Below are 15,780 nucleotides of genomic sequence, written 5' to 3' on the forward strand. Positions count from 1 at the left end.
TTTTGTTGTGGTGGTAGGGGTTTTCTCTCCTTTTTACTTACTGCTCTGAAATTATAATAATAATATTAGACTAAAATTTTCCTTCTAGTGGCTTTGGCAGAGATAGATTAGTAACAAAAATTGTTTAAATTTATTTTATCATGAAATATTTTTCTTTTACTGTCAATTGTAATCAGTAGTCTATGCTGACATCTATGGCCTCTTAGAGCTCATAGAATATCCATCCATGCCCTTCTTCTTTTTAGAGTCTCCACTGAAAATTCAGGTATTAGTTTAATGGACCTTCCCTTATATGTGATTTAGTCTTTTTCCCTTGTAGCTTTTAATAGCCTTTCGTTTTTATTATTTTATTATTTTTTATTATTACATGGGATAAAAATAGACAGAACAGACCCCTGAAAACTGTTCTTTGACTTTGACATGCATAACATAGCATACATGCCTGCACTCACACATGCATACACACTTAAAATAAAATAAAATACTTTTACATTTTATTATTTTAATTTTTATTATTTTTACAATTTATTCACTTTGAATCCAAGCTGTGGCCCCACTCCCTCATTCCCAGCCCCACCCTCCCTTTCTCCTCCCCCCACCATGCCCCTCCCCTAGTCCGCTGATAGGGGAGGTCCTCCTCCCCTACTGTCTGATCCTAGCCTATCAGGTCTCATCAGGACTGTCTGGATACTCATTTTTTATTCTTTTTAAAAATTTTATATTAGTTTTTATATTAACCTTCACCAGCACATCAAGACTGCACATATCTTCATCCCCTGAGGCCAGGCCAGGCAACCCTGCCTGGGACAACCTAAAAATGGAAATAGAAGCAATAAAGAAAACACAATCTGAAGCAATCCTAGAGATGGAAAACCTAGGGAAGAGAACAGGAGCTACAGACACAAGCATCAATAACAGAATACAAGCGATGGAAGAGTGAGTGTAGAAGATGCAATTGAAGAAATTGATACATTACTCAAAGGAAACGTTAAATCTAAAAAGTTCCTGACACAGAACATCAAAGAAAGATGAAAAGACCAAACTTAAGAATAATAGGAATAGAAGAATAAGACTCTAAACTCCAAGGCCCAGGTAATATTTTCAACAAAATCATAGAAGAAAACTTCTCCAACTTAAAGAAACAGATGCCTATAAACATAAAAGAAGCGTACAGAACACTAAATAGATTGGACCAGAAAAAAACTCCTCCCACCACATAATAATCAAAACATTAAATCTACAGAACAAAGAGAGAATATCAAAAGCTGCAAGGGAAAAAGGTCAAGTAACACATAAAAACAGACCTATCAGAATCACACCTGACTTCTCAACAGAGAATGCAAGTCAGAAGGGCAGACACTAAGAGAGCAGAGGTGTCACCCCAAACTACAACACTCAGCAAAACTTTCAATCACTGCAGATGGACAAAAAAAATATTCCATGACAACCAAGTTTAATATTCTTTCTTTGTTCCTTATGCTTAGTGTTTTGATTATTATGTATTGTGGAAAGTGTCTTTTCTGTTCCTGTCTATTTGGTGTTCTGTATGCCTCCTGCACCTTGATAGGCATCTCTTTCTTTAAATTGGGAAGGTTTTCTTCTATGATTTTATTAAAAGTACTTTCTGTGCCTAAAACCTTGTTTTCTTCTCCATCCTCAATATGTATTGTTCATAGCTTTATTCTTTTCATAGTGTCCTAAATTTCCTGGATGTTTTGTGCCTTGTTTTGTTTTGTTGATTTTACACCTTCTTTGACTGAGCTAGCCATTTCTTCTGCCTTCCCTCCAAGACCTGATATTATTTCTTCCATTTATTGAAATCTGTTCATTATTAGGCTTTCTTCTGAGGTTTTTTTGTTCAATAACCTAAGTTTTTTGTTTCTAGTTTTATTTCAGGTGGTGTTTTCCTTGGTGATTCTCTTTCTTTGTTAAATTCTATCTTTATGTCTTGAATTTTTTTCATTACTTCATTAAACTGTGTTTTCAGTCTTCATTAAAGCATTTATTCATATCCTTTTAAAAGTGAAAATATTTATAATTGCTTTTTTTAATTTCTTGTCTTATGCTTCAGCTAAATTACTTTTTTACAGTCCTATTTCAATAGGGTTGATGACTTCTGGAGGAGGCATATTGTCTTGGCTGTTCATGATTGTGTTTTTGGGCTAGAGAATATGTATATGTAGTCATGATGTTTGAAGTGATTCTTTGTGTATCTGATCTTGTCTTTTTGGGGGTAAGTGTTCTATTGTTTGGTTCCTACTGACTACTCTGGATGCTAGACAAGTTTGGTGGCTATGGCGTCCATGGTAGGATGTGTTTCTTTGGGTCATTGATGACACAAAGGAATAGAGGTAGACTAGACAGAAAGGCTGAAAGGGATGTTTTAGAGTCTCTTGGATTAAGCTTCAGTTTTAAAGAAAACTGATTTTGCATTTCCCAACAGCTATCAATTACAAATAGTTCACTGGCTAGGAATGAGACTTCATGCCCAACTCTCTTCCCCTTGATAAATTTGGTCTGGCTTGAACTTGTGTAGGTCTTGTGTATGCTGACACAACCAGTGAGAGTCCATATGTTCTGCGGTGTCCAAAAGACACTGTTTCTTTGTAATCATCCACTACTTCTGGATTTTTTACTCTATCTCCTCTTCAACAATAATCCCTGAGCTTAAGAAAGGGTATGTGTGGTGTGTGTGTGTGTGTGTGTGTGTGTGTGTGTGTGTGTGTGTGTATTTCAATTAGGGCTGAGCACTCTGCAGTCTTTTATTCTCTGCAGTTTGGCCAGTTGTGAATCTCTGTATTAATCGACACATACTTCAAAGAGAACTTTCTTTGATGAAGATTGACCAATGCACTGATATGGATATGGTAATGTCATGAAGAGTTGTTTTAATACTGTTCATTTAGCAGAATAATAGTATTGGGTTCTCTTTTAGGGCCTATGACCTCTCTAGCCACAGGTACTTGGCCTCAAAATATTGCTAAGTATGGGTTCAATCTTGTGGAACAGGTCTTAGATTCAAGCAGAAAGTGGTTGATTGCTTCCATAAGATTTATGCCACTGTTAAACCAGTGGGGGGAAAAATCATGCCGAACCAGTCATTACTTTAGCTCACAGGGATCAGAGCTGGGTAAGACTGTTGATTACCTTTCTGCCCTCGTAGTGTGGCTAGAACATTACACTCCTATGAAACTAGCCATAGGGAACACTCTCTTAGGTCAGTGCCAACTTGGTTTTTCTATGCTCTATGACTAAAGGGTCTAACATATAATATGGTCTTACCACAAAGTCCTGTAGGGTAAACTATAGCATTGACAACAACAGCCTGTAATCTTTGGAGGCCTATGTAAACTCACTGGACAACTACTCCAAAAGAGTTAATTCCCTCCTGGTACTAGGCTTTTTATTTGATAGTCTCTGCTGCCTAGTGGAGATATTGCTGTTTCTTTACACCCATTTTAACTCTTTCCATATACATACATACATACATACATACATACATACATACATACATACATACATACGTGTGTGTGTGTAACTTCTACAGTAGTAGGCAGGTTTTCATTGCGACTTATTCAAAATATCTTATTTTATTTATACCTCCCCATTTCCCTCTTCTACCCTGGCTTCCTCACTCCTACTAAATTTAAGCCTTTCTTTTCCATTATTTCTCTTTAACCCTTTATACAGTGGGTTTTACCTACCCTCTCTTGAAAGCTTCTCCATGGCCCCTCACTAATTTTTTTTTTACTTCCAGGGATATTCTAAATAGAATAACATATATCTGATTCAAAGCTAAAATCCACAAATTAGAAAAAAAAATGACATTTGCCATGCCTGGCCTAGATTTTCTAGCTCAGAATGATGTTTCCATTTTCATCCATTTATCTGAAATTTTCATGTTTGTTTTTCTTTTCTTTTTTTTTCATTCTTCTTCTTCTTTTTTTTTTTTTTTAGAATTTATGTATTTATTGTATTTATTATTTATACAGTGTTCTGCTTACATGCCAGAAGAGGGCACCAGATCTCACTGTAGATGGTTGTGATCCACCATGTGGTTTCTGGGAATTGAACTCAAAACCTTTGGACGAAGAGCCAGTGTTCTTAACCTCTCAGCCATCTCTCCAGCCCCCTCTTCTTTTTTTTTAAAGAGAGGGTCTCTCTACATATCCCCGGGTCAAGCCAGGTTGGCTTTGAATTCATAGATATCAGCCTGCCTCTGCCTCACAAGTGCCTGGATTAAAGGCATGCATCAGCACACCTGGCTAATCTTGTTTTTCTTAGTGGCTGAATAATGTTCCATTGCCTAAATGCACCACATTTTTATCCATTCATCAGCTGGTAGACATCTAGACCATTTTCACTTCCCAGCTATTGTGAATAGCAGCAATGAACATGAATGAGGAGCAGGTATCTCTGTAGTATAAAATGAAGCCTTTGGGTATATGTCCAGGAGTGGTATAGCTAGCTGGACCATGTGGCAGATTTATTTCTAGCATTTTTAGGAACCTCCACCTTAATTTTCACACTGTCTATAGCAGTTTGCACTCCCACCAGCAGTGAAAAAGTGTTCTCCTTTCTCTATGTTCACATGAGTATTTGTGGTCTTTTTTACAACTATTTATTTAGTTATTGTTTATACAACATTCTACATGCATGTACATTGGAAGAGAACACCACATCTCACTATAGATGGTTGTGAGCCACCACGTGGTTGCTGGGAATTGAATTCAGGACCTTTGGAAAAACAGCCAGTGTTCTTAACCTCTGAGCCATCTCTCAAGCCCTTGTCTTCTTTGTGTTTGTTTGTTTGTTTGTTTGTTTGTTTGTTTGTTTGTTTAAGTCTTAGCCATTCTGACTGGGATAAGATGAACTCTCAGAATAGTTTTAATTTGCATTTCTTTTTTTCCTTGTTGTTTAGCTTCTTTTTTTCATTTTTTTTCTTTTTTAATTTTTATTAATTGCAGTTTATTCACTTTGTATCCCCCCTGTACCTCCCTCTCTCCTCCTCTCCCAATCCCACCTTCCCTCTTTCCCATTCGTGTCCCTCTCCCAGTCCACTGAAACAGGAGGTCCTCCTCCCCTTCCCTCTGATTCTAGTCTATCAGGTCTCATCAGGACTTGCTGCATTGTCTTGTTCTGTGGTCTGGTAAGGCTTCTCCCCCCTCGGGGGAGAGGTGGTCAAAGAACAGGCCAATCAGTTCATGTCAGAGACAGTCCCTATCCCCATTACTATGGAGGCCACTTGGATACTGAACTGCCATAGGCTACCTCTATACAGGGGTTCCAGGCCATCTCCATGAGTGGTCCTTGGCTGGAGTATCAGTTTCAGAAAAGACCCCTGTGTCCAGACTTATAGGATCTGTCACTGTCCTTGTGGAGCTCCTGTCCTCTCCAGGTCTTACTAACTCCCACTTCTTTCATAAGATTCCCTGTACTCTGCCCAGAGTTAGGCTATGAGTCTCAACATCTGCCCAGTAGAGCCTTCCAGAGGCCCTGTGTGGTAGGCTCCTGTCCTGTTCCCTGTTTCTCCCTCCTCCGATGTCCATCCTCTTTGACTTTCTGAATGGGGATTGAACATCTTAGCCAGAGTCCTCCTTCCTGATTAGCTTCCTTATCCTGTATATATAAAGAACTCAAGAAGTTAAACAGCAACAAATCAAGTAATCCAATTTAAAAAATGGGGTACAGAGTTAAACAGAGAATTCTCAATAGAGGATTATCGAATGGCAGAGAAACACTTAAAGAAATGTTCAGTGTCCTTAGTCATCAGGGAAATGCAAATCAAAACAACCCTGAGATTTCACCTTACACCCATCAGAATGGCCAAGATGAATAACTCAAGTGACAACACATGCTGGAGAGGATGTGGAGAAGGGGGAACCCTCCTCCACTGCTGGTGGGAATGTAAACTTATACAACCACTTGGAAATCAATTTGGTGCTTTCTCAGACAATTAGGAATAGCACTTCCTCAAGATCCAGCTATACCACTGCTAGGCATATATCCAAAAGATGCTCAAAAAAAAAAAAAAAAAAAAGACGCTCAAGTATACAACAAGAACACCTGCTTAACCATGTTTGTAGCCGCTTTATTTGTAATAGCCAGAAGCTGGAAACAGCCCAAATGCCCCTCAGTTGAGGAATGGATACAGAAATTGTGGTGCATCTACACAATGGAATATTACTCAGTGATAAAAACCAAGGAAATCATGAAATTTGCAGGTAAATGGTAAGAACTGGAAAAGATCATGCTGAGTGAGGTATCCCACAAGCAGAAAGACACACAGGGTATATACTCACTCATAAGTGGATACTAGACATATAATATAGGATAAACATAGTTTGTATTTCTTTAATGGCTAAGGATGTCGATCATTTAAAAATTTATAGAAATTTATGTTTCATTTTTTGAGAACTATTTAGTTATATATTGCATTTTTTACTTTTTAAATTTTATGTATCTTGGTGTTTTGCCTGCATGTGTGTCTGTGTGGGGGTGTCATCTCTCCAGCCCCCATATTGCATTTTTCAATTGAGTTTCTTCCCTTCTTCTCGATGGTTTTAATCTTTTTTTTGGACAGGTTCTCACAATGTAACCCTGGCTGGCCTGGAACTCACTATGTAGACAAGGCTAGCCTCTAACCTAGTGGTTCTCGACCTTTATAATGTTGCAAGTCTTTAATACAATTCCTCATATTGTAGTAACCCTCAATCATGAAATTATTTTATTGCTACTTCATAACTTTAATTATGCTACTATTATAAATCATAATGTAAATATCTTATATGTGACCCAAAGGGGTCACAATCTGCAGGTTGAGAACCACTACTCTAATTCATAGGCATCTGCCTGCCTCTGCCTCGAGGGTGCTAGAATTAAAGATGGGCACATTTGGATGTTTGTTTTCTCAATATAGAAGGGGTTTTTGTTTGTTTTTCACTTATTTATGTAGTCTGGATATTCACCCTCTGTCACACTAGTAACCCTGTATCAGGAAGCAGAGAACAGACAAAAAGTGGGGACAGACTATAAACCGCAAGGCCCAACTTCCAGTGACTTCCTATGTGAAGGTTCTACTTCCCAGTGTTCCTACAGTTTCCCAAAACTGTGCCACCAGTCTGGGAATAAGTGTTCCAAACATAAAATTTTTAGAGGGACATCCACATTCAAAACACAACAGCTTTATAAACATAAGATATTTGTCTAGCGCATATTTCTATAATGGTTCAGTGTTGTGGCATTAGCTTCTGTTTAGCACGGCTGAGATCCAGATGGTAGACAGCATCACAATCATAGGAATTGTAGATCATATGGCAATATAAGGAATCAGAGAATGATTCAGGATGAGGTTTGCTCTTCTATGACAACTTAATCTTGAATGAGAACAAGACTTCCATAAGAACGACCTCAATTCTTTTTGAAGAAAATACCATGTCCTCTTACTAGGTTCTGTCTCTTCCTGACATCAAACCGTGTATTTTTTTTTTTTTTTTTTTTGCTTTCCTGGATTTCCTAAGTAGAAGTAGAATAGGCTAGCTTCAAACTCAGAGATCTGCTTAACTCTCTCTCCCAAGTGCATGGATTAAAGATATATGGCACCATACTAGGTTTAGGTTCTATCTCTTAAAAAGCCTACCATTAAGGGAGAATTGAAAAATCACCTCAATCTTTTTTGGTGTGGTCTAAGGTTAAGGACATCGTTCCTAGAGTGCATTCCCAGACAAAGAACGAGAGAGCAGAAGAAATGTTAAGGAAACCTTTAATGAAGTCAGGATTTAGGGAAAGGCTATTATGTATCACATAAAAAGACAAGGCAATTCGTGTAAGAAAATAACAAAGAACCAGTAGTAGCAAGTCTTTGTTTATTGAGGTAGGCATGAAAATTTGCATTCTGCTCAGGATAACTTGATTGATGGGTGTGAAAACTACATTTTATCTCCTTAGGCCACCTAAGAAATAAATAATTAACTACATTATATTGTTTTTGGTGTAATTTTCCAGTCAGTTAAAGAATGTTCTGTGTGGTCCAAAACTCAGCATGGATGTTTGAGATAGGAGATGTCTAACCAAACATATTGTCACAAGTTTGCTTTTCAGCTATTGCTAGTTTGGGACCAGAAAGACATGGATTATTTGTCATCCTTTAGTTTTGTGGCTAACCTAAGATTCCAAGTTGTTCTTCTAGTTCATTTTATAATGAAAAATTGAGAAATAATTTGAGGATTGCTTAGTGAAGCACGGGCATTTGAAAGTTTTAAGCTGCTTCTTTAAGAATCTGTCTTTTGGGTATATGCCTAGGAGTGGTATGGCTGGATCTTGAGGAAGCGCTATTCCTAGTTGTCTGAGAAAGTGCCAGATTGATTTCCAGAGTGGTTGTACAAGTTTACATTCCCACCAGCAGTGGAGGAGGGTTCCCCTTTCTCCACAACCTCTCCAGCATGTGTTGTCACTTGAGTTTTTGATCTTGGCCATTCTGATGGGTGTAAGGTGAAATCTCAGGGTCATTTTGATTTTCATTTCCGTAATGGCTAATGAGGTTGAGCATTTCTTTAAGTGTTTCTCTGCCATTCGATATTCCTCTACAGAGAGTTCTCTGTTTAGATCTGTTCCCCATTTTTTAATTGGATTACTTGGTTTACTGCTTTTCAGCTTCTTTAGTTCTTTATATATACTGGATATTAGCCCTCTGTCAGATAAAGGGTTGGTGAAGATTCTTTCCCAGTCTGTAGGCTGTCGTTTTGTTTTGATGAGTGTCCTTTGATTTACAGAAGCTTTTCAGTTTCATGAGGTCCCATTTATTGATTGTTGCTCTTAGAGCCTGTGCTGTTGGTGTTCTGTTCAGGAAGTTGTCTCCTGTGCCAATGAGTTCAAGGGTATTCCCCACTTTTTTTTTTCCTAACCGATTTAATGTGTCTGGCTTTATGTTGAGGTCTTTGATCCATTTGGATTTTAGTTTTGTGCAGGGTGATAAGTATGGATCTATTTTCATTTTTCTACATGTAGACATCCAGTTAGACCAGCCATACCACTCCTAGGCATATATCCAAAAGATTCTCAAGTACACAAAAAGGACATTTGCTCAGCCATGTTTGTAGCAGCTTTATTTGTAATAGCCAGAAGCTGGATACAGCCCAGATGCCCCTCAACTGAAGAATGGATGCAGAAATTGTGATACATCTACACAATGGAGTATTACTCAGCAATGAAAAATAAGGAAATCATGAAATTTGCAGGTAAATGGTAGGACCTAGAAAGGATCATCCTGAGTGAGCTGTCCCAGAAGCAGAAAGACACACATGGTATATACTCACTCATATAGACATATAATATAGGATAAACCTACTAAAATCTGTCCATCTAAAGAAACTAATCAAGAGAGAGGGCCCTGACTAAAATGCTCAATCCCCATCCCAAAAGGCAAAGAGGATGGACATCAGAAGAAGAAGAAAACAGGAAACAACCTAGGAACCTGCCACAGAGGGCCTCTGAAAACCTCTGCCCTGCAGACTATCAAAGCAGAAGCTGAGACTTATGGCCAACTGTTGGGCAGAGTGCATGGAATCTTATGTAAGAAGTGGGAAATAGTAGGTTATGGAGAGGACAGGAACCCCACAAGGAGAGCAACAGAACCAGAAATTTTAACACAGGGGTCTTCCCAGAGACTCATACTCCAACCAAGGACTATTCATGGAGATAACCTAGAACCCCTGCACAGATGTAGCCCATGGCAGTTTAGTGTCCAAGTCGGTCATATAGTAATGGGAAGAGGGACTGCCTCTGACATGAACTGATTGGCCTGTTCTTTGATCACCTCCCTCTGAGGGAGGAGCAGCCTTACCAGGCCACAGAAGATGACAATGCAGCCACTCCTGATGTGATCTGATAGGCTAAGATCAGAAGGAAGGAGAGGAGGACCTCCCCTATCAGTGGACTTGGGGAGGGGCATGCATGAAGAAGGGGGAGGGAGGGTGGGATTGGGAGGGGAGGAGGGAGGGGCTTATGGGGGGATACAAAGTGAAAAAGTATAATTAATAAAAAATAAAATAAATAAAAAAAAGAATCTGTCGTCTTTAATCCAAGCACTCAGGAAGCAGAGACAGGTGGATCTCTTTGAGTTCAATGCCAGCCTGGTGTACAAAGTGAGTCCAGGACAGCCAAGGCTACACAGTGGAACCCTGTCTCAAAAAACAAACCAAACCAAACAAAAAAAAAATCTGTCTTCTCTCCCATTTCCCTAATTCCTTGCCTACCTATCATGAAGATGCTGTGTTAGAAGCTTAGACAGACATTTTTCTATTTTTCCACAAGGTCAGAATTTATTGAATAAATAAATTCAGAAGTTATATTGGTTTTATTGGCTATGGTTTGGCAAATAGTTCCAATTTACCTTGAAAATTGTCTATTGGCAAAAATGGATTCTTTTATTTCCATCTTAATTACTAATATTAATTCTCAGACCATGCATTAATACTTCACACAATAACAAATATAAAGGTTACAGAATGACAAAAAAGGGTTAAACAGGCTGTGAAGTTCAGAGATACCATCTTGAAGTTACAGGAAAAGAACTGATGCAAGCTCCAAGGAAGAGTCTGATAAATCTTTTTTTTTTTTAACTTTTATAGGGGAGGTCCACTGATAGGGGAGGTCCTCTTCTCCTTCTTTCTGATCTTAGCCTATCAGATCACATCAGGAGTGGCTGCATTGTCATCTTCTGTGGCCTGGTAAGGCTGCTCCCCGTTCAGGGGGAGGTGATCAAAGAGCAGGCCAATCAGTTCATGTCAGAGGCAGTCCCTCTTCCCATTACTATGTAATCCACTTGGACACTGAACTGCCATGGGCTACATCTGTGCAGGGGTTCTAGGTTATCTCCATGAATAGTCCTTGGTTGGAGTATGAGTCTCTGGGAAGTTCCCTGTGTTCAAATTTTCTTGTTCTGTTGCTCTCCTTATGGAGTTCCTGTCCTCTCCAGCTCTTACTATTTCCCACTTCTTACATAAAATTCCATTCATTCTGCCCAACAGTTGGCCATAAGTCTCAGCGTCTGCTTTGATAGTCTGCAGGGCAAAGCCTTTCAGAGGCCTTCCGTGGCGGGTTTCTAGCTTGTTTCCTCTTTTCTTATTCTTCTGATGTCCTTCCTCTTTGTCTTTCTGGATGGGGATTGAGCATTTTAGTCAGGGTCCTCTATCTTGATTAGCTTCTTTAGATGTACAGATTGTAGTAGGTTTATCCTATGTTATATGTCTATGTGAGTGAGTAGTCTGATAAGTCTTATGAAGCACAGCACAGAACTATTTTTAGTTGCAGAAAGGTCAGATTCAGTTCCAGGTGACCAGACATTTCAGCTGTCAGTTTGAAGTGGGCCAAGTATCACAGGCAGGAGAAACTAGAAACTGCCCTATAGCTTAAGCTCAGGAACAGAGGCAGTCTTTTGATGTGGCAAATTCCCTGCATAAGACTCATAACAAGTGACCTTGTGACTGGTTAGTGTGCTTATCACACTTTGGTCTTCAGATGATCCTTCTTTTACAGTCCCAAGTGAGGAGGTCCTTTTTGATGGAGTTGATAAGTTCATGTGTCTGGTGTTTCTAGTATTACTTCATACATCGTGGGATATCATTTACTGGTGTAAATAAATTATCATTTTGTGCCTTCTAATGTGCTGTCAGTTAGTGGTTGTCACTTGTGTAAATAAGATATTGAGTCACTCTTCCTTGGTTCTTACAATCAAAATGGAGTAACTCAGGCTGAGACTGTTGCTTTATCAAATCTAATAATTTAAGACTAAGCAAGCCACCTTCTTATCTTCTCTACTATAACACCTTACTATCACTATACTCAGTATCAGTCCTCCAAAACATGAAACCTTAAGAAAAATATTCATCCAAACCATAGCTACACATTACTAGGGTACCAACGAAAGTTGCCCTTCTAAGTTTCTTGGGAAGATAGGGATAGTGTTAGGAGTAGACATGAGTGGGGTTGCATCTGAGGCCACAAGAGGTAGTCTGCTTCTGAGTGGATAGCCAGGACTACAGGTAACAGGCCAATATCAAACAGCTATACTTGGTTTGGTGCTTTCGTCGTGTTTCTAAACCTCCTATGTGCATTCCAATATGTCCATGCCTGCCTGCCAAATCATGGTTCCTGTGAATTGATAGCTAGGTGTCTCTTTTTTCACCAGCTTACTGACGTAGCTTGTCAAACATTGGCTTTCTGCTTGCTCTCAGGTGATACTATACTGAAGTTACAAGGTACTAATAGGTGCCTCAACTTTAATGAGAAACCCAAGGTAGAAAAACGACTTCATTTCACCTAGCTAACACCATACTACCATGATCTCATCTTTTTCTTGGTGATTTAAAAAAAGTCTTTATGTATACCATACTAACACTTATCTAGTAAGCACGTTTTCATTTGAATTTATTGACACTGTTGAAAAATTCCAGAGGCAAATTAGAAGGAAAATGTAAACAGAACAACTTTTTTTTATGCTTTGTATTTACATTCAACATGTTTTTAATGATCCCTTCTAATAGGTCTTCTTTGGCAATGTGGATTCATCTGGGATTAAGCACAATAGTTTTAATCCTCCAATTATTGCTCGGTATATTCGTTTGCACCCCACTCATTCTAGCATCCGCAGTACTCTTCGCATGGAGTTAATCGGCTGTGATTTAAACAGTAAGTGCCAAGTCATCCCATTATTTCCTTTCCTAAATAAATGTAGAATAACTAGCTGTTTTACTTATCTTGAAACTGTGAGGAGATATTTCTATCACAGAATATAGAACTCTAAGTGGTACTATCATCACAGTCTTGAAACAAACAAAACAACAAAAACAGGAGTTTCTTCCTACAGTTATACTAATCGTAGGATACTCTAGAAACAGTTATCTCCTATACTTCTATCAACAAGGAAAATAAACATCAAGCAAAACTAAGTAGGACTGACCAGAAAATCTGGGCATTTTAGCAGTAACAGAACTTGTGTAAAACTTGATGCCTGATAATGATCATGATGACACTATCTCTAGAGGATTGAAGGCAGTGAAAATAAAACCTAGGCTGCAGCCTACCCATGTGACATTATGCTTTCATTTCTTTGAGGTTGCAGCATACCATTGGGAATGGAGAGCAAAGTAATATCAGATACACAAATTACTGCCTCATCCTATTTCACCAATATGTTTTCCACTTGGCTTCCTTCACAAGCTCGACTTAACCTCCAGGGAAGGACTAATGCCTGGCGACCTCGGGTAGGAGCAACATATTTATCTCGTAACTCATGAAAATAGAGAATAGAACCTGGGAAATAGGAAAAGCCTTTAAAAAAAACCAGGGATATCTGTTCACTGTTCTTAAGAAGAGTGTTTAGAGAGGTCAACAATGCCCCCAGAGACATTCAGTTGATATGCCATGTGATGTTACACAGCATTCACTGGAAGAAGAAATGATCTTTAATAAAGTACCTAGAGGAATCTCTGTATTCAGTACTAGGCTAATATCTGTGAAATCATCATGGTAGCTAAGTCCAATCCAGAGCTAGTGAGATGGTTCATCAGGTAAAGGTGCTTGCCACCAAACTGATGACATAAGTTCAATCCTTGGTATCCACATTAGGGGAAGGAGCGAGCCAACTCCTCCACATTGTCCTCAGACCCCCACAGAGGTTCCATGGCCATGAATGTGCATGTGTGCACACACACACACATACACATGGACACGGATAAATAAGTAAATAAAGTTCAGAAGAGTATTATTATTTTGAATGAAAGTTTGGCTACTACATTGCCAGACTTTATATTCTAGTAGATATGTTCTCTAGATTCATTCAGAACTTACTAGAAACCTATTAAGTGGGTGACCAGAGGACACTGAAAATAGAATGATGAAAAATTTCGCCCTTGGGATTCTTAGTACAATAAAGGAGGCAGACAAACCTTTATGTATAGTGATGACTACTGTGTAGCTTAAAAGATAGTTGTGGATTTCTGAGAGAAAATAGTGACAAAGGAAAATTTATTCAAATATCTCTTCCTCAGGTGAATGATCCAAAAGAATGGTTGCAAGTGGACTTAAAAAAGACAATGAAAGTTACTGGAATAATAACCCAGGGAGTGAAATCTCTCTTTACCAGCATGTTTGTGAAAGAGTTCCTTATTTCCAGCAGTCAAGACAGCCATCACTGGACTCGAATTTTACAGAATGGCAAAGTAAAGGTATGTTCTCATAAGAAAGTGTGTATGGTCACTCAAGCCTGTAATCCTTTCACTCAGCTCAAGGCCAGCTTAGATTACAGAGTAAGACCCTGCCTTCAAAAATGAATAAAGGATACAACACCTGTCTTAGTTCTTCACATTTAGAAGTAAAACCAGATTGATTTGTGACCACCCTCTCAAGATAAAATTTACTAAATACCTATATTAATGCTATTTTTATAAAACTGTGTTTGTTTCTCAGTTTGTGTCTTAACCCAGCTACCACATAAATGAGACTCTATTATATTATCTAAATGAGTTTCACAGCACAAGAACTAAACAGTTATTACACTATTCTTTACCCTCTAAGCTAATCTGGTTTCCTCCTAGCATACATCCCAGAGATACTTGCACTTAGTAGCTTCCTGATCCAGCTCCTTCTCCTGATGTTTCTTGGACCTCTGCCCATGGCTCATTTCCTGTGCTGAACCCTCTACTTCCTCTTCTAACTCTTCCTCCCCTGGCTGGCAGGAAGTCGATTCCCTGCTCAGCTGTAAGCTACTTTATTGGACTATCAGGGGACAATTGTGGAACAGTGTTTATACAACATTAAGACAAGAGATCCTTAGCACAAGGATTGCAACCAGATATGGGGGGTACAGAAATCAGCATTTGACTTATACAAACACCTTATGCCTACATACGTACATTAACAGAACACAGTGACCCCAAGCAAGGAAGTAAATTTCCAAGGGGGGAAAAATACAGCCAAGAGTTGTTTCTCACGGAAGTGGAAGCCATACAGGATGATCGCAAGAATCAAAGCTAAAGGTGCTGGAGAGATGGCTTAGAGGTTAAGAGTACTGTCTGTTCTTCCTAGAGGTCCTGAGTTCAATTCCCAGCAACCACATGGTGGCTCATAACTATCTATAATGAGATCTGGTGCTCTCTTTCTCTTTCGGCCTGTAGGCATACATGCAGGCAGAGCACTAAATAAATTATTATTTTAAATTATATAAATTAAATAAATTATTTTTTTAAAAAGAATCAAAGCTAAAGACAGTTATGCTTTTTTTTTTCAACAAATGCTTAATGATGCTTTATGCTTACTAGCAAGACTAGATTTCCAATCCATATGTTCTTCAGTCTTGATCTGGAATTTTTAGATAATTCAACAAAGCAGACCAATTATAAGTATTATACAAGGTCTTAGTATGCCATGAGTAATCGCAGTAGCAATGGTTTACATCATCTGTGGTATTTTGTAATTTTTGTTTTGTTTTGTTTTGTTTGAGACAGGATTTACTCTGTGTAGCCTTGGCTGTTTTGGACATGCTTTGTAGACCAGGCTGGCCTCGAACTCACAGAAATCTGCCTGCCTCTGCCTCCTAAGGGCTGGGACTAAAGTAGTGAGCCACCATGTCCAGCTTTTGTAATTTTTCTTTAAACCAAAAATTATCCATGGTGGGGTATGTCAGCTTTTTACTACTATAACAACCACCTGAAATAAACAACTTATAATGATGTGCCAATGGTTTATTTAGAAGATATAACAACAACAGTATAAATATAATGA

General features: G+C 38.7%; 1 protein-coding gene across 2 annotated transcripts in view; it reads left to right on the plus strand.

The window, feature by feature from the left end:
* The window catches only part of F8 (coagulation factor VIII), a 139,456-nt gene that overhangs the window by 103,997 nt on the left and 19,679 nt on the right, over positions 1-15,780 (plus strand). For both annotated transcript variants that reach the window (XM_055606568.1, XM_055606567.1), the window contains 3 exons: positions 12,543-12,687; positions 13,114-13,262; positions 14,049-14,225. In XM_055606568.1, the coding sequence (XP_055462543.1) occupies positions 12,543-12,687; positions 13,114-13,262; positions 14,049-14,225 (471 nt within the window). The remainder of the gene's footprint in view (positions 1-12,542; positions 12,688-13,113; positions 13,263-14,048; positions 14,226-15,780) is intronic.

Source organism: Psammomys obesus, unplaced genomic scaffold (genome assembly GCF_907164565.1).
Source record: "Psammomys obesus unplaced genomic scaffold, mPsaObe1.curated_primary_1811, whole genome shotgun sequence".
NCBI lineage: Eukaryota > Metazoa > Chordata > Mammalia > Rodentia > Muridae > Psammomys > Psammomys obesus.